The following is an 18,855-nucleotide window of genomic DNA, read 5'->3' on the forward strand; positions in this document are numbered from 1 at the left end:
CTCAGGGAGTAAGGCTCAGGGTTCACCTTTGGTAAATGTTTACCAGAGGTGCCTGTTCTAGTCTCTTTTCAATGTCCTTCTTTGGGAAAGTGAGTTTAAATGGTGCTTTTGAAAAGTTCCAGGTGGACGGTTGTTGTGCCCCACCGCCTTTTTGGTGGAGGGGTAAGGGCCAGCCCAGGCAGGAGGTAGCTGCACTCATTTTCAATCACTCCCAACTCCCAGAGGGCTGCTATCTGGAGCATAAACACCGACTCTTTATTTTTTACACTTTGCTATTTCACTCCAAAAACATGGAACCAGTTCCTTTGCCTGGCACGTGTTCATTTAATTTGGAGAGTGCGGAAGAGGAAAGATGAAACCAGAGCAGGAAGCCTTGGGGAAGAGCTGGTTAGGGCATTCAGTGCATGAGCTGGGGCAGCTTGTCTCATAACTAAAAGCAATCATGCTTCGATTCAGCAAATAAGGCTAACACGACATGTGTCTTTTTACAAGTGACAATCCATTTTTTATAAACATGGGAAGGATTAATGAGAATATTGTAGATTGATGAATTTAGGAAACAAAAAAACAAAGACCATCTGTAAGGCTACTGTTAAGAGATATTTTAAAGTCCTGGTAGCTCACTCCCAATAAACCTCAAATCTTGACTTTGAACTAATATCCGGGGCTTGTCTTGGGCTTTCACCACCTCTCAAAAACAGTATTTTAGTGAAGTTGTTATGAGAAGAGAAAGTACTTTCTAAATTGTTTATTGAGCAAGATAATTCTATATATTAAGAATGGGTGCACTTAAATGATGTGACAGATGACTGTAAAAGCAATAGGTTCTTGTCAACAACACAACTGCAGTTTTATATTATTACAGTTACTGATATTTTTTTAAATTATGTAAACAAAAATATGGATAAGTTATGCCAAAACAAAAGGCAACATAATCCAGAAAAAAAGAACACATGTACGTTAACACATTAGCTATGACAAATAGCTTAACAGAGAGCGATACAATAGCCCAAAGCCAAAATTTTAGTCAATTCTGTACTGCATGAGCAGAAATGAGGAAAACCCATGGATCTGATGCAGGAGCCTGAGAACAAGTTGTGCGAAACTCTTCTGTAGCACCACATCACACTCTGCATTTGCAACCTAGGCATTGCCTCTCCTTTTCCCATTTGCTAGGAATAGATTTTTTTTTTCCTTACTTCTTCGATGGTGGCTAACAGTTATTCACAGTCGAAGTCTGATAGGTGACCAAAGCCAGAACATAGGCCTCTAGTAGCACAAGCCTAATCTGATAGCTCAGTGGACTGCCCATGCCACACCGAGACATTACCATCAAAATTTACCCACGAGGCTTCCACTTCCCATGTGGAAAACAGGTGGCAAAATAAAAAGAAAATCTTCATACAGTAAAGGAAGAGAAACTCCTTGTGTTTGTGTAATTTTTGAACCTGAAAAAGATTAAGTTCATTGATTTTACTGATTCAATTCTGGATAGCTGGTTTTACTTCTCTCTCCATTGGCCTTGGTGACAAGATGACATCCCCTGAGTTTGGTTAATGAGAGCAAGCAAGCAAGCAATCAAAAAGAGTGACTAAGAAACAGTACGAAACAAAGTTAAAACCTTGATTGGTTGTGTCTCTTAGTAAAAGCGCCAATGGCACTAAGAAGCCAATGCTTGTACCACTGTAACCATGTTTGCCATGTGAATCCCTTTATGCATGAGGTTAAGGCACCAGGTTAAGCAAAGGTGGAAGGTCTTTCGTGCATGTCGGGGTATGTGGGCTGCAGGTGCACTTGTGTGAGGAGCAGCCAGCCAGGAAGAGGTGAAGGGATCCATATTTAGTTGAAGGGTCCTGCAGGCTTCAAGTGGGTCAGGTAGATAGACTAGAAGCACTAGACAGCACTATAAGGCACTCCTACAGGGAAGAGAAACAAGTGGAAAGGCCAACATGGAGAAGGGGTCACAGGCCCAGTGGTCCATTGGGTGGGTTATTAGCCGTGAGCCCTGAATCTGGGCTGGGATTCAGGACTAGGGACAAGGAAGAGCAAATGAACGAGAGAGGGGCTGGTTTGTGGTTCATGGCCAGTCAGAAGCAATCCTCAACTGTGTGAGAGTTGCTGGAGGTGCCTGAATTTTCTACCCTGGGCAACAACTGGCTTCATTCAAGTGCTTTCCAACAAGATGAGCATCCCATGGGAGAAACCAAAGCAAAGCAGCAGTTATCTCATTTAATGGCCTTTCAGCACAGCAGAGGACCCATGTGAGCACAGGGCCATGTAACGTGGCCACTTGGAACCCATTGTAAGTAAAACCCCTGACAACTGTGGCTTTGCTTAGGAGGATATTCCACACTTACATTTGGTTTGCTTTTACCTAAAGTTTAACAAATGGCTTGGATTTGACTTCAGCCATGGACCTACAAAAACGTACTAGAGAAAAAACCCTCAGTCAGAGTTTTTGAACCCAATGAAATGAAAAGTCTGTTGATAAAAAGGCTGCTGGGTGTCAAGCCTTAACTGTCAAAACACTGTCCCACACGATAGAAATCAACATCTGTCTGTCTGGATTAACTGAGCAGGACTTATTCACCCATCCCCGGACTGGACCTAGAGCAGCTGGTTGCACTAACTTGGGTCAGAAGAGTGGCACAAGGAGCAGGACATCTGAAGTCCCTGATGCCCATCACTGACAAGTACGGCACCCAGAAAGGGAAAGCAGAAGGATTTGCCAATGACTCCCTGCATGCCAAAGAGAGCAGTGTTTTTTCTTTCAGTCGTGTCCCAATTTTTCTACTTTTCCACATTATTTCAAAGTATGAAAAAAAGTAGGTAGCTCAAGAAATAAAAAGTGCAATAAAAAATTGTACTCAATCTACTATGAGAAGTAATAAAATAAAATAACATCTGTATTGAAGCCAGGCAGTATTAGAATAGAGAATTGAAGATTTATTTCATAGTCTAGTTATTTCAAAAACAAAGTGCAGCAGATAATGGAGAAGAATAATTCTGCACACACATATGAGCAGCAGCAGTGGCTTTACCCTGACTCCAGAGTGGAATGGACCTCAGATAATGCCTGTCTCTGTAATAAGTGTTCAGTGTGAGTGGCATCATGCCAGCCTCACCCTGACAATTAATTTATATGTGGCCTTTTTTGGCCAATGGATACAGAACAAAGCCCCAGGTTTGGAAGCCAAGCCTCTTTGAGGAGGTACAGAACGAAACTATCTGGTGTTAACAGCTGGGGTGAGCACTCAACATGCAGAGATGAGCATGGAGTCCAGACCTGGCCAGCACAGGCTGTGTTCAGTAATCAGATGATAGAGACACCTTGGTTCCCACTGCAGCTGAGGAGGAATCATGGCACAGTTCCTTTTCAGGAGCCTGAAGGGTACCACTGGGTCGGGCACCACAAATCCCAAGCACCAGCCATATTCTCTTTTGGGGGTAGGCCTAGTTGAAAAGAACTGAGAAGCGGTTACCCTCAGCTCCTAACAAGATGACCCTTACCACTATGACAGGAAAGTGACTGTGGGTCCTCTGAAAAGACAGTGAAGCAGAAGGGGATGTGGATTTCCATGGTTTTCACGTAGAGACATTTCAACTTTGGGAAGGGGTAGCCCCGGACAGCCACCCTAGTTGACCACTTCCTAAGTGCTCTGAGGCTGTCCTGCAGCGGTGCAAACTGAAGTCTATTTTAGGAATTGGCTTCTTTACCGGGGGGTTGGATGCCAACATTTCACCAGGGTTGGACGGTCTCACACATGAGTTTCTGGCACTGGTAGGAGGGATTTCCTCAAGTTATACACCAGGGAATGGGCCTTTCAGTGAAAAGCAGTTCCCTGAACTTGGCCGCCAGCTCTAGAAGATTAATTGGCCATTTTCTCCTATGCTTTACGTGCAGTATATTTACCATGGGATGAAAAATGGAACACGAGGAAAATCAGGTATCAGTTTGGTCTTAAGAAGTTGGAAATCCACAGACTTGCCTTTTTTTTCTTTGACAGTTTCTAAGCAGTGGAACAATTACCTAACATTGCACCAAGGAATTTGCTAGGGCTGAAAACAGTAAGGGCGTTCATGCACTCTACTACATTTGGGACTCAAAACAGCAATTTTGAATTTTCATGGCAGACCCGCTCCTAAGCTGGCTCTACTCTGTCCTATTAGATTTTGGTGGTGGTGGCAGAGTGTTGTTGTAGGCCTGTGGCTGGCACGAACAAGGCTGTCAGGGTTGCACAAAAAGGAGAGAAAACAGAAGCCGTGGGGACACAGTTCCAGTTCTGGGTAGCTGATGGTGATAGCATATTTATTTTTTTCCCTTTTGAAAATAAGCAGAATATGACGGGGATGGAAAATTCTTAGTTGTTCCCAGGGACTGCTAATATTTAGCAGAGCCCTCTAAACGGGTACTGGTAAAAAAACAAAGGTGTTTAGAGCAGGGATTCAGAATGTCACCCGTAACTATTGTCAGTTTGATCCTGGGTGTCTGGGACAGGAAATTCTGTACATAGAGTGAAGATGTTGGGGAGGGGGCATCATACTTCCCGTCTCCAATCTCAGTGGGCTGGGAAGGCCTCGCTGACAGTTGGAATCACAGATACATTAATTACAGCGAAGGCAAAAGTAAGCTACAGCGACAGGGAGCTGGAGGCGGAGGGAGAAGGCACTTTGCCATGGGAGCACATCTGTTTTATAATAAGCAGGTCTATAATTCTCTTGTGAAAGATCATGTTCTGCTATCTTCTCTGAGGCTGGAAAATATAAATACTGTATTTCACAAAGGGGAGGAGGAAAGGAGATGATCAAATTTGCTTGCCTGGTTGCCAAGTGTCTGAGACTTTCCACCCTTTTTCTTTTGTGTGCAACATTCTCTATAACTACAGTGTGTGTGTGTTGGGGGGGGGGGAGTCAACCTACTTTTCTAAGATTAAAAGGCACCATGAGGTGTCTCGTGAATAGGGCCCTGGCCTTTTAACAAGTTTCATGCCTTGGTTTCAGCTACTGTATAAGCAGAACATAAACGCATGCCTGGTGCCGAACTGTGAAGTTGAAATGTGTGGTCTGGGGCTGAAAAAACAGGCGTAGGTTGGGAGGCGAAATGCTTACAGCTAACTGCATAAAAGTCAGTCTGAAATGCCTCTAAATGGACGGAAGTATCATGAGCTGGTCTCTGGATGGAGCAAGGTGTGGGGCTGGATGTACCATGGACCTTGGGAACCACTGACTCTCCAGATTGCAATGGTGAAATGACCAAACCATAAAGGCATGGGTGACATCTGCCAGGGTGAAAGATACAGGATCTTCTCATAAGGAAGACTGAGAACTGTTCCATTAGAAGCATATTTTCTTGTTCAAGAAAGGGTCAAGACAGAAGGAATGGGAGCCGTTCAGTTTCCAGTGCTGTCCTACCTGCTGTGGGTCACAGAGACTGCTATGGTGGCTCTTACCAGGGCTCTGCAGTGTGAGGCCACTATCCTGCCAAACAGCTAAGCGATTTGTTATGTTTCTTATTTCTATATGTTATTTATACTAGCACTTTTTGCTTTACTTTAAGGTGGCAATTATATATGTGTCTATCTACTTATTTAAACAATATTAGATTTAATTCATTAATTCTATTTATAAGTTTGAAATTTTCTTAATAGCTTAAAGTAGATGCTTTTCAAAATGATACTCTGATTTCTTAAATAATTAAAAAATGTAGAAATCAAGAGTGGTTAAATCGACAAAGATCAAAATGAAAGTGCAGTGAACATTGAGAAATAAAGCATTTCAAAGGCCTGGGTAGAAACTGCCCACACAGGCAGGACTCTGTGAAAGGAAATTGAAGCTCGTCTCCTCCCAGACACGGACCGTGTACTCCACCTACGAGTCTAGGCTCCGATGTCTTTAATGATGATCCTAGGACATTTTCTCCAGCCAGCACCATGAAAAAATCATAACAATCACCCACAATACCCTTGGAAAACTGTTTTAAGAGAGTCACATTTACAACCTGGCAAAAATGGTGGAGAGTCACATCATTAGGCAGGCATTGGGACTTGTAGTGGCAAACAGACCAACATACAGTTATTGGTCACAGAGTTCTCCTCTTTTCTCAGGAAAAAACTTTCTGAGATTAACTTTAAAACCAGAACCAGCTTTCCTCCTGAGTTAGAGCGTCACTCTCTGTCAGAGGAAGCACACTCTCCCAGCTTCCCACCGTGCGGCTCTGCTGGGATGATCCCCACCTCTGTCCAGGACACTGGTCCTGGAAGAATCCTGTGTTTGGAGATTTCCTAATGAAACAAAGCACGATGGTGCCTGCCTCAATTCCCTTGGCTTCAGAGAAGGCTAAAAATAAATAACTCAGAAAAATACCCGAAGTTCTGTTGCTCTGCAGGAAATGCTTCTTCCCATGTCTTGTGTAACAAAATGGTCCTCAGAGCCAAAAAAGAAAAAGAAGAAAGAAATAAGAAGAACTTAAAAAAAAAAAAAAAAAAAAAAAAAAGGTCAGAACTATACAGCCTTGTGTGTAAACCAGGTTTTGCTGGGAGCAAGCAGCTGAGATTCATGGCCAAGTGTAACTCAGCAATCGGCAGGTTTTCAGCCACAGCAGCTCTGTGGACCTGTTAGACAATGATTTACACAGGACCTACGCACAGGACATACAGTGTGTATATAAATAAATAAACATATATATCTACATCTAGCTGAAGAGGGTGCTCTTCCTCACAGGGGTGTAGGTGTCCCCTCGGAAGCCTCTGGCCAGGTCATTACAGGGTGAGTGGCCTGGACGGCAAGTCAGGTGTTCTGGTAGGACAGCTCGAACATGGTGCACGCCTCCTCCAGGCTCTCGTCCACGTTCAGCCTCTGCCAGAAGGACTTCTGCTTCTTTTGCAGCTCTCTGCGGACGCACCTCGGGCAGGGGACAGACTTTTCTTTGCATTCAGAATGGAAGACGGCTCCACAGCTTTCACACCTGTGAAAGCCAACCAGCGATACGATGTGTGAGAGTGAAGAAGGTGACACGCTGAGGTGTGTGGACTCAGGGAGCAGATGGGGACACATCTACTATCCTGGACATCCCTGCCCACAGGAGGAGAAATGGCGGGGAATCAGCAGGTGTCCAGTGACTATGTTATCACAGCGACAAGGGGCAGCACTGGAAGATCCATGCACCTGTTTTCTCTCCACTGAGGAGGAAAGGTGGGTAGTGACTCTAGGAAAAGTGACAGAAAATGAGAATTGCTTGGATAACCAGAAACACTTGCACCTCACAGCAGGCTGAGCACCACCTCTGTGAGGATACAGCTTTCTACTTCTGTTATAATGAGCTAAGTGGTCCTCTGTTAACTTGCTGCCTTGATTTGACAGTTTGAGGAGGTAAAATGACACATTTCCATTCTCTCAATGATGTCCTGGGGTCTATTACTCTTTGTCAATTTTTTTTTGAAAAATTAGGAAAAGCTTCCCACTTTCTAAAGCCTACCTTGACAACATAAGAATGAACAAGGAAGCCCCAGAGAGTAGGAAAGAAAATGTGTTCTTTTCCCCAATGACAGGACAGATATTGTAATTTATGGAGGGGAGACATTCCAGGTGGATGACTAGTTTGTTGTTCGGTCTAGTGGAAGCCTGCACAGGAGTCTGAATAGCTTGTTTTTACTGCGAAGTTTTTAATAATGACTGACAAGCTCAACTATAGCTGCTCCAGTGAGTGGCTTGCTGATGTGGATCAAGTTCTCAGCTTTCCACACATGAGTGACAAGCAACTTTCACCTCATCCTAGGAGCCCATGGAATCGCCTGTATTATTCTGTTCAGTTAGCAGCAGCCAGTGGGGCGGGGGGTGTCCAGCACTGGACTGGGTTTAAAGAGGAATTGAGGAACCCTTCTTCCAGGTCCCATCCACCTCAGCCTTCTTTGTTTTTTCCCATAGGACCTCTAGTTTCAGTCCTGAGCATCTGCTCAGGATCTTGGGGGTGTTATTTCCTAGTCTGCCACAACTTGTCCCTTGCACCATTCAGGATTCCTATCTAACCTCATGTCCTGGAAAGGAGGCAGTCACTTGGCAGGAGACATTAGGAAGGAGATCTAACTGAGAGACAGCAGATAGGGGCTTCATAGCACCCTAAGGTCCTCATGCCCAGACTCGGCTCTCCAAGCAAAGGGAAATGCAGTGGTGGGTAGGAGAGCAGACAAGGATCTACAAATCACTTCCCACTGTTGGCCACTGATATGGATTGAAGTGTGTCCCACTGTAGTCCATATGTGGAAGCTCAACCCCCCAGTGTAACTGCATTTGGAGACATTGTGTTTAGGCAGTATTAGTGCAAGGTTGGGATCCTGATCCAACAGGCACAGAACCTTAGAAGAGACATCAGAAGGCTTGCTCTCAGTCTCTCTCTCTCCCTGTGCCTAAGAGGAAAGGCCACAGGAGGACAGGGCACCTACAAGCCAAGAAGAGTAGTCTCACTAGAAGCCAATCCTGCCAGCACCAGATCTGAAATTTCCAGCCTCCAGATCTGTGAGAAACACACTTCTGTTGTTTAAGCTGCCCAGTCTGTGGTGTTTGGTATGGTAGTCTGAGCAGACTAAACAATGCCCTTGAGCAAGTTACTTCACCTTCCAGGCGCCGGTTTCTTCATTTGCTAAATGGAGGTAATATCAGCATCTGTCTTGTTGGGGTGCTGAGTGCCTAAAATGAGATCATGGGGAAGGTGCTTGGTATAATCCCTGGTACAGGGCACACTGGAACTGCCCCTTCCAATACCCCTCAGGCTGCCTGCTGTCTTTCTGTGGGGCGTCACTGCAGACTTCACCTGTGTCATTGCAGGGACTATCTTCACCTATGTGACCAAGGACATCTCAATCAACCCCCTCATTTCACAGATTACAAAACAGATTCCAAAAGGATTAGTCATTGTCTCCTGGGGACAAAGTTGAAGACAGTTGTGGCTGGAACCCAAGGCTCCTGGCAGCCCAGCCATGTCTCCCACTGAGCACCAAGCTACTTACTGGCCATCTGAGTAAGCACATGTGCCCTTGTGCAGGGAAACATAGGGCTCCGAGTCAGAAGACCTGTGTTGAATCACAGAACTTTCTTTGTAGCTGAGTGGTAAGTTATTACTTTCTTGGTCTTTATAGCATGCTGTTCATGGTGACCTCCTTCCTACTCACTGGGTTGCTGTGAAGCTAAAATGAGCAAATATGTGGAAAGCCACACAAATGGTGTGTGACATCACCCTTCACAGGTGACTCCAGTATCCACCTCCTTGACACTGGTGGAATACTGGATATGGCAGGGTCACCTCTAGTCTCTCCCTCTCCCCTGCCTCTTCCCTCCTGTTTGTGGGGATGAAGGTCAGACCCAGGTCTCTTTTCTTGACAAGCCCTTCCTCAAAGGCAGTGGCTTCCCCTGCCCATCACACCTCTGTAATCACCTGTCACTAAAGTGACACTAATGGTAGCTTTATCAAATAAATTTCCTCCTTTATGCCCCTTTTGTCCTGCTGGGTAATTTGGGGATTTATACATCCAGGGATGTGGCCCTAGGGCAGTGATTGATGAAGAAAAAGGGTCCCTTCAGTGCCACTCCCTTATCTCTGCTGATACCAGGCCCAAGTGAGTGAAGAGATTGAGTGTTATCGGATATTTCTGGTGCAAAAACACCCATAGGGTTATGGAGGGATCGAATGCACCTGCTCTTTCTATCCAAAGGTCAGTAACTGAAAAAAAGTATGAGATAAAAAATTAATGATTTCAAAATAGAACCAAGTCCAATTTTCTAACAATTTGTAACCCAGCAGGCATCTTTTCAACTGTAGTATGGATAGATTGATTAATGAGCTTCCCCAATTCAGACAATCTATAGTTAATCCTCCCCCACCCTGATTTTCTTTTCAAAGGAAAAGAAAAAGGACAGGAAAAGGAAGGAGAAAGAAATTGCTTTATGACAAAATTTTTGGCGCTCCACATACACAGAAAAAAGTAACATGCTGGAAAAATAAAGCATTTACATTAAAAACGTAATTTATAGGTGTGCTCCTCTTTGAGAACAGGACTTTATTTAAAGGGATTTTTTTCACTTGAAAAAGATTCACTGGCATCAGGGGGCTGCACACACACCTGTAATCCCAGTGAATTGGGTGGCTGACACAGATGTGTTGCAGGTTCAAGACCAGCCTTAGCAACTTATGAGGCCCTCAGCAACTTGTCTCAAAATAAAAATATAAAGGCCTGGGGATGTGGTAAAGTGCCTTGGATTCAATCCCAAGAACTGGGGCGGGGCGGGGGGTAAGATTTGCTGGCTTCTGAGTGTTTTCTGTTTCCTGACTGTATTTATTTATGATAAACTTTTCAGGAACATGTTTTTCATATAAGGCCAATCTACCAATGTAATCATCTCTGCTGAAAATTGCAACAGGTAATGAAAGAGAAATGGCTTTTGGTGTTTCTGTAGATACAACCAATGAAAGCCACATCTTCACGTCAAAGTCATCATCCCGGCAGTAGGCAGCTTCCTTGCTCTGTGGCTGCTGCTGTCCACCACAGAGAACAAAGCCCTTACGTCCTCCCCTCCCAGGGTCATAGAGGGTACAAGTGCAGGGAGACATGTTTGCTATTGACCAAAGTCAGCCATGGGGTTTTCCACTTTTTCTTGAGCATATCCATTGCTTCCACTTAATCAAGGACATCAACCTCAGCATTATTAACCTTTTTAATCAGATAGTTCTTGGATGTGAGGGGCTGGCCCAGGTATCATTAAATGTTAAACAGCATCCCTGGCCTTGACCCTGCAGATGCAAGGAGCAGCATCTCCCATTCCAAGTTGTGACAACCAGCAAAGTCTCCAGACACCACCAAATGCCCCTGGGGAACAAAATCATCCCTATTGAGAGCCACTGGCCTAATATATCTGAAAAAGGCATCACCAGGGGGTGCCCAAGGGGTGCTTAAACAGAATCCTCCCTCCCTCTGAATTTTACAAATATTACCTATTGACTTATACTTTTATCAAGCAAAAAGATCCAATGTAGTACACTTATTCAATAACTTTTACAAATATCTATTTTAAACACATCATTTGATTAAAATACCTGAAATTCACTAGCATTAACTATCTTGTGGCTTCTAAAATTTAGAACATCTTTTAAGAAGTCAATAATACCTACAACACGAGGCTGTGCATTGCTCAGTAACTCCTTAACTTTCTACCAACTCACTTGGACCTTTCAATTCTACCTAAAGGCCTCTCTATGGTTGGCCCTCAGTGATATTTAGTTGCTCTTTGGCCAAGACTCTCTGGGCTATTTCTCTGCAGCGTTTTCTGCATCTTCATGCCCTTCTCAGACCATCTGGCAAATCTAAGTGAAAAACTTTTGCATTTGCTTCATAAAATATATTGCTTCTGTGCAACTGTGAGACAGTTGTTTCAGTAACTCCTGTAATGAAAAAGAGCCTGGTAGAACATTCACCAGGCTGCTCACTGCACAGGGCAGAGCTCCGCTGGAGTGAGGTGTCCAAGGCCGTGGCCCAGGTTGGCTCTGGTGTCACAGGGACCTCAGGTGAATTACTTCATCTTTAAGCCTCAGTCTCTACAGGAGTAAACAAGATTGGGTTATATAATATGTAAGGTTCCTTCCAACTTGCAGGTTTTGGGTATGACAAAAAAAAAAAACTCTCAGTAACATCTTTTTCTCTCCAAATTTTCTTGCTCTAAGGTCTGTGGATGAATTAATGTGAATGTGGCTTTCCTGCCTCCTCCTTAGAAAGTCTCAAATTGAGAAGCTGGGACAAAATGAGACGGGGCTTTAAGGTATTATGCATTATTTTTATTTATTTGCTTTAATCAAACTATAAAATAGCATATATAAATTAGTATATATAGCTGTGACTATAAGAAGTGTGGCCAAAAGGAGCTGACTCTGTCCCTTTCTCAAAAAATTCCAGACAAACATTGAAAATTCCTTTAAGGGTTCTCCCAGCCCAACCATAGTGTATACTCACTTTACCCAAGGAAAAAAAAATAGGATTGTTAAACATGAGCTTGTGTGAGTTTGTGTATGTATGAGAGAGAGAGAAAGAGATAAGAGAAGAGAAGAGAAGAGAAGAGAAGAGAGAGAAACAGTAAATGCTGGCTGGAGGCAACACCAGCTTAGCACCCTATATGAAGTGTTTGTTAAATTACTGGAGTGGCTGCAGTGGAGGAAACTGGGTGCATGTTAGGCTTGGACACACCATGACAAATGGTACTAGGACAGAGAGACTGGAGTTCTGCTTCCATGGAAGCTGCAGGGGACCACACTACTAATTATCTGTGTGTGCCCTGGCAAACTGGTCCCCTTTCTTGGGATAAGTTCAGGGGAGCATCTCCATCATTTCAGGGAAACACAAATCTCACTTTGCATCTTAGCAAGTACATCATGGAAGGAGACTGTACATTTTATGAACAGTCTTTGACCTAAAAATTAACTTACTGACCCATGGTAAGTAAGGCAGAGGTTCACAATCTAGAAACCAAGAGATTGAACAGACACGATGTTCTTATTATGGTATCAAATTCAGGAAAATAGTCCTGCTACAAACTATAGAACTAAATACGTTCAGGGGGGAAAGGTTTGCATCTCAAATATGGCAAAGAAGCAAGAATTCCTGGCTGCAGACAGTTTCCTGTTCTGGAATGCTGATGATGTGAGGCCAATTAGAGACAGGCTCGATGGCTTTGTCTGCACCCTTCCAGATTCTGGATGCACTCAGGGAGGTCACAGGAAACTGCTAAAGGCCTCTGCCCTGAGCTGAGGTCACTGAAATGCTTCTGCTCTGTTCATGTTGGGTTTTCTTCCTGCTGTGTTTTTATTTTTGGCCCAGGCAATGGCTTCAGATTTTTCACTTGGATTGAAATTTAGGCTTCAGTTTGGTTAGATCTCTGATGAGCAAAAGGCCTGCAGAGCAGGGCTGAGCTTTGGCTGATTTCCACTTTGCAGAGCCCACACGAATAGGGTGGGGTGCAGAAATAAGTGCATGCTATCAGGCATGCGAGTGCGGTTTGTGTAGAGCGACTATGGAAGGTGCCCATATGGCCACTAGCTATTATTGGCTTTTCCAAGAAACCAAGATGATTACTTAAATGTCTTAGTTAAGGAAAGTAGTTATTGGGGCCTGGCTATTTTAATGTATTGGGTTGGTGCTTTTTGCTGTTATTGTGTAAGTAAATGAACATAAGCAAACAGTTTGTAATTTCCCTAGATAGGAAATCAGCTAGTGTCATGTATAGCTTAAACCTGTGTGTTACATATGTGCTATGTACATACTTACATACACTTTGGAAGAATACACAGAACATTTTACTAAACATTCTCAGGAAAAAAAATTAAAATGATTTAAACAAATGTTAAGATTTAATACAATTTAATAGAGCTATTCTCCTTGGAGGAATATGAAGATTAAAATAATGAAAGATTAATATAAATGTCAGAAAGAATTGATTGTGGCTGGGTGCTGAGGACCTAGGAGGAGAGTGCAAGGCCTCAGAGAGGCTTCCTGGGGTGCCATCTCTAAGAAAGGTCTGCCCTAAGCTGACCAGGAATCTGGACTCTCCAAATACCCCCTCTGTTTTGCTTGGCAATGCAAGAGACTTAGGGAAAATAGGCAGGATGGGGAGGACATGAACAAGAGATCTAGAAATCTTGGATTACAAACAATGGAGCCATGCAGAGGGGAAAACAGACTACATTTATCACATTTGGGATTGTTCATGGTATATGCCTCCCAACTTTGGCTTAGGGCAGGAGGTGGGAGGTGGTAGGATTAAAAATGTATCTATATGGTTTGACTGGAATTGTATGAGACTGGAAAAGATCCAGTTCCTTTGGCTAAGTCTGGCAAATTTAGGTGCCTATGTGCTAGTTTGAAAAGCTATTCCATGGCTGGGGCTGTAACTCAGTGGCAGAGTGCTTGCCTTGCACATATGAGGCACTGAGTTCAGTCCTTAGCACTACATAAAAATAAACAAATAAAATAAAGACATGCTGTCTATCTAAAACTACAAAAAAATTAAAAAAAAGAAAAGAAAAGCTATTCCATTAGTTCTGAATGGCAATGCAAATACAGTAAGAACAAAATTAAAAATTTAAACTAAGCAACATCTGCCTGGCCATTTGTCTATGCTTTTACATAAATTATTATCTTTTTAATCCCCACAATAGCTTTCTGAGTAAGGTATTATTTGTTTTCCCATTTTTAACAGGTCTGTCTGCAAATAATTAGATACAATATCAAATAATAACCAGAGTGAATACCTGAGTGAAAACTTTGGACTTGATTCCAGTCTTTGATTTGAAATCTGGCCTTCCTTCTCCTGGTACTAGCTACAAGGTCCTTTAAGTTATTCAACACATACCTAAATACCTGCTAAGCCTCAAATCTGGGAAGGACAATTGGTATGTCCTGCAATGATCTTTTTATCTGCCCTTTAAGCCTGAGGCAATTAAGGAGGGGTTTTTTCTGATTGCAGCCCACAAAGCATTTGGCTTTCACAGGTCTTGGACTTTGAGTTTGTAAACCAAGCTCAGCTAATACCTTTGAAAAAAGCTTTACTTAAAATCTGGCTTCAAAATAGAAGGCAAACAAGGGTTAATTAATTCATTTGTTAATTTGCTATCCCACTGGGGTCATTAACTGTCATCTTTTGTGCAAATGCTTAAAAAATGCTTCCTGCTAATCTATGGGTAGTGACAGGACTTCTCAGTCAGACATATATGTCACACATTATATGTGTACAAAATCATAATAGATTTGAACTCAATGTACAAGGTTTTTTTGGGATCTGGAAACCACTGATGTTTCTGTAACTGCTAAGTTTTTATTTTAAGGTTCACCTGGAAGTTCCTATCATTTTCAAATAACAAGTGCCCACCTTTTCTTGTGATAACTTCAGGAAACTCTGTTTACTATTAGAGATTATTACTGTTACTGGAGTGGCTGCAGTGGAGGGAACTGGGTGCATGTTAGGCATGGAAACACCAAGACAAAAGTAAAGGAACTACAGGAAGATTTAAATATTTTCTACCATTGCTGGAAAAGCCAGAATTTATTATAATTGTAGCCACAGAAAACTATAAATAAGAGCAATGGTTTGCTGTAAAAATTCCTAAAGTTGTTCAAAATTCCTTAGAGCCCATGGGATGTTTAGAAATGTCTTGCTACATCTAAGACAAAGGCAACTGTATATGAGACTATTGTTAGGCAAATGCAGATTAAAACAAATAATCTTAGTTTATACATGTACTTCTGTTGTATCACCTTTTAAAATGCAAAACTGAGAAATTTAACTGTCATATTTTGAAGTATGCCTTTTAAAAGAAACAATAATTTATAATACCTATAATAACAAACTCTAAGACACTGAATGGGAGTCACTGTTATTTACATATTACATTTGAGTTTCAAAGTACAAGGCGTTTAGCAGAGCCAAAATAAAAGCAATTTTCAAGCATGGTACATTAGAAAATGCAAAAGTCCAGAAAATAAGACCAATTTTATGAGCAGCATGATTAATTGCTTAGGAATAAGTTATTGGTCATTAATGCACATTTTAGGAGAAAGGCAGTCAAATAAAAGGCCTGAAGAATTTTGTCATTATTTTAGATTATTCCCTTATTTGTCTCCTGTCACCAACATGACTCCCTCCCTTCTCCAGTGGTGATGGGAATGGTACCCAGGGCCTCACCTATGCCAGGCAAGTGCTGTACCCTGGAGCTGCTTCTTCAGCCCAAGACAGTTTCTTAACAAGATGGTATTACAGAGTTTTCTAACACTCAATGTGTTCTAGGCTAGTGGTGCTAAGAAAAAGAATCTCAAAAAGAACAACACAGTCCCTCATGGGGGAAGCCTTTAGCTTAGGCTGCAGGGACAAGCTGTGCTAACCAATACCTTGGCTCTTTATCTTTCATTGTCTCTGGGTGGTGGGTGGCCTGAGCAAAAGCTGCAAATCCCTCTGTGAGAAAAAGTGAGGTGAGACACCTTCAGGTGGGCTTAGCCTACGACAGAGGCACAGAAGTGTTAAAATAACCCTTAGGTGCCTTCCAAGGCTAGACCCTGACTAAATTTCTTGCATTTAAACAGACCATCTTAAATATGCTCTCAAGAAAGCTGAGGAAGGGAAAAGTCCTCTTTCTGGCTGAAGCTTGGACATGCATGCATCAGATCTTTCCAAATCCCCCCACCCCCCACCACTGTGCTGCTCAGCTTTGCTCCCGACCCCACCCTCTCCTCACTCTAGACACTGTGTCTTCCCTGCTGCCAAGGAAAATTCACTTGTCTCTTCATTCTAGATTTGGAGGATTTTCTTTCCAATCACAGATATAAGCTGCCTTCCCGCCAAGTCTTTTAATTTCATAAATGTCCTTTTCCTCTACCATCAAAGATTTCCTTTCTAGAATTTACAAGGGCATGTAAATTTGTTTTTTGAAGAAAGGCTTTATCATACTTCACCTTCCCAACTCTCAAGGCCAAACTAGATCTTTAGTTTAAGTAAAATCTGTTCAAGTTAATGGTTTCCAATGTTTCTAAGACAGGCTTTAGGCAAATCTCAGGGTCATTATTAGCAAGCTTTTCTATTATGTTATTGGTTCTAAAATAAGAAAATTCCCACATTTCTGTGTTTTACATGAATTACTTATTTTAATATTATCTTTTTGAATTTCTTTTTTTAATATTCTTTTATTGTCGATGGACCTTTGTTTTATTTATTTTATGAGGTTCTGAGAATCCAACCCGGTGCCTCACACATGCTAGGCAATCGCTCTACCACTGAGCTACAACCCCAACCCCTTTCTTTTCCAATTTCTAATCAAAAGGCTGAACATTCTTCCTGTTAATTGTTTTGGTGAGTTCTAACAACCATGCCCAAAATAAATGGGGCTCCACAAAAGGTAGAGCCTTTTGTCCTTATGGATGGTTTGTAAGACTCTCAAATTTCAGAGCTAGTGCTGTGGCAACAGGCTAAGGCAGAAAAGGCACTGCATGGAGATTCAGGAGGGAATCTTAGTGGCTACAGTTGTGATGTCAGAGGGGCTTCTAGCCTCAATGGAGGTGGGAGTCATGGGAAGATGATTGCTAAGCTCCCTCTAGCTCTTCAGAGGTTCTATGCTCCAGTGTGATTCAATCCAAATAGCAACTTTTATACAGAGTGTGAACATTTATGAACTGTACCTTTATCTCTATAATAAGTATTCTGAAAGCATCAGGAACTGAATGAGTGGTAATAATGATAATTATTATTTTTTGTAGTACTGGGGATTAGACCAAGGGGTGCTCTACCACTAAGCTACATCCCCAGTGCCCCCTCCTCTTTTTTTGAGACAGTGTCTTGCTAAGTTGCCCAGGCTAGCCTAGCACCCCTTGCCTCAGCTTCCCAAATAGCTAGAATTACAAGTTATGCACCACTGTGCCTGGCCTGAGTGACAGTTATTGATAGTTGTAGATCTCAAGTGCAGATGCTTCCTGCTGTAACACTGCTGGGTGGTTTAATATTAAGAATACTGAAGGTGCCTAATAAAGAGATGATAATAGAATTAGATGCTGACATTAAAACAAAAAAATATATATTTTTTAGTACATATATATTTTTAGTTGTAGATGTACACAATACCTTTACTTTATTTGTTTATTTGTATGTGGTGCCAGAGATCGAACCCAGTGCCTCATGAATGCTAGGCAAGCTCTCTACCACTGAGCTACAACCTCGGCCTGGAAACAAAACAAAAAAATTTTAAGTAATTTTAATGACATAATACTATTAGGCTCCTAAAATTAATTGTATAGAAAAAGTCTCAAAATATCATAAACATATACTGACAAAACAAAGATACTACTTTACCTTTTCTAATCCTAAAGCATAAAACAGTTCATTTCAAAACATGCTGCTCAATCTGAAAAGTCAACATTTTTGTATGGAAAGGTAAATACTTCTTCTTTTCCCTATTGTGTATTCAGGTTACTTATTTACAGTCTCACTGGCAAAAAAGTATACACTAAAAAGTGACCCAAAAGATGTTCTGTAAATTAAATTATCTAAGTAGCTTAGCAAAGCTCAATTTTTTCTTTTTAAATATTTTTAATTGTAGATGAACCTTTATTTTATTTATTTATATGCGGTGCTGAGAATTGAGCCCAGTGCCTTACATATGCTAGGCAAGTGCTCTGCCACTGAACTATAATCCCAGCTCAAAGCTTAAATTTTTGACATGGTCTCTCTCCTGACAAAGTTTCTACTGGCCCAGTAAAACACATCTGCTCCTGACATATGATAGATTGTTAGCCATCACTCAATAAATTACTCATATCTTAGTAATGTCTACTTACGTAAAAATTTTCCTGAAATCAGTTTGAAAGTTATTTGAACAAATTATGTTAACAACTACAGATTTGCAAAATTAAAATAAAGCAATTAAAAGAATTTTTGTTTTGTTACCAGGGATTGAGCCCAAGAGTACTTAACCACTGAACCACATCCCAGCTCTTTTTATTTTTTGTTTTGGAAAAGGGTTTCACTAAGTTGCTTAGGGCCTTTCAAAATTGCTGAGACTGGCTTTGAATTTGTCATCCTCTTGCCTCAGCCTCCAGAGCCACTGGGATTATGGGCATGTGCTACCACATCTGGCAAAAACATATATTTCTTCATGGAGCTTACAATCTTTCAAAATGGTGGCCTGAATGACAATCAGAATTTGTATTTTAATCTCTTTGGGTTAACAGTATTAAAATCAGTCAATTTCACTGAAAGCATCATGACAAACTATCAGACAAATAAAAAATGCTAAGCTATGGAGTTGAAGCAAAGCTCTTATATCTTTTGTCAATGAGAATT

General features: G+C 41.9%; 1 protein-coding gene across 2 annotated transcripts in view; it reads right to left on the reverse strand.

Moving 5' to 3' along the window:
• Plekhm3 (pleckstrin homology domain containing M3) overlaps positions 1-18,855 on the reverse strand; it is a 219,853-nt gene that overhangs the window by 35,541 nt on the left and 165,457 nt on the right. The window contains exon 8 of one of the 2 annotated variants that reach the window (XM_046462964.2): positions 734-6,964. The exons of the other annotated variant lie outside the window; for it this stretch is intronic. Within the exon in view, the coding sequence (XP_046318920.1) occupies positions 6,787-6,964 (178 nt within the window). The 3' untranslated portion in view covers positions 734-6,786. Of the gene's footprint in view, positions 1-733; positions 6,965-18,855 lie in introns of those variants that run through there. 2 annotated transcript variants of the gene reach the window in all.

This window comes from Marmota monax, unplaced genomic scaffold (assembly GCF_021218885.2).
Source record: "Marmota monax isolate L192 unplaced genomic scaffold, Marmota_monax_Labrador192_F-V1.1 WCK01_AAM20220418_F8-fsc00095, whole genome shotgun sequence".
NCBI classification, from domain to species: Eukaryota; Metazoa; Chordata; class Mammalia; order Rodentia; family Sciuridae; genus Marmota; species Marmota monax.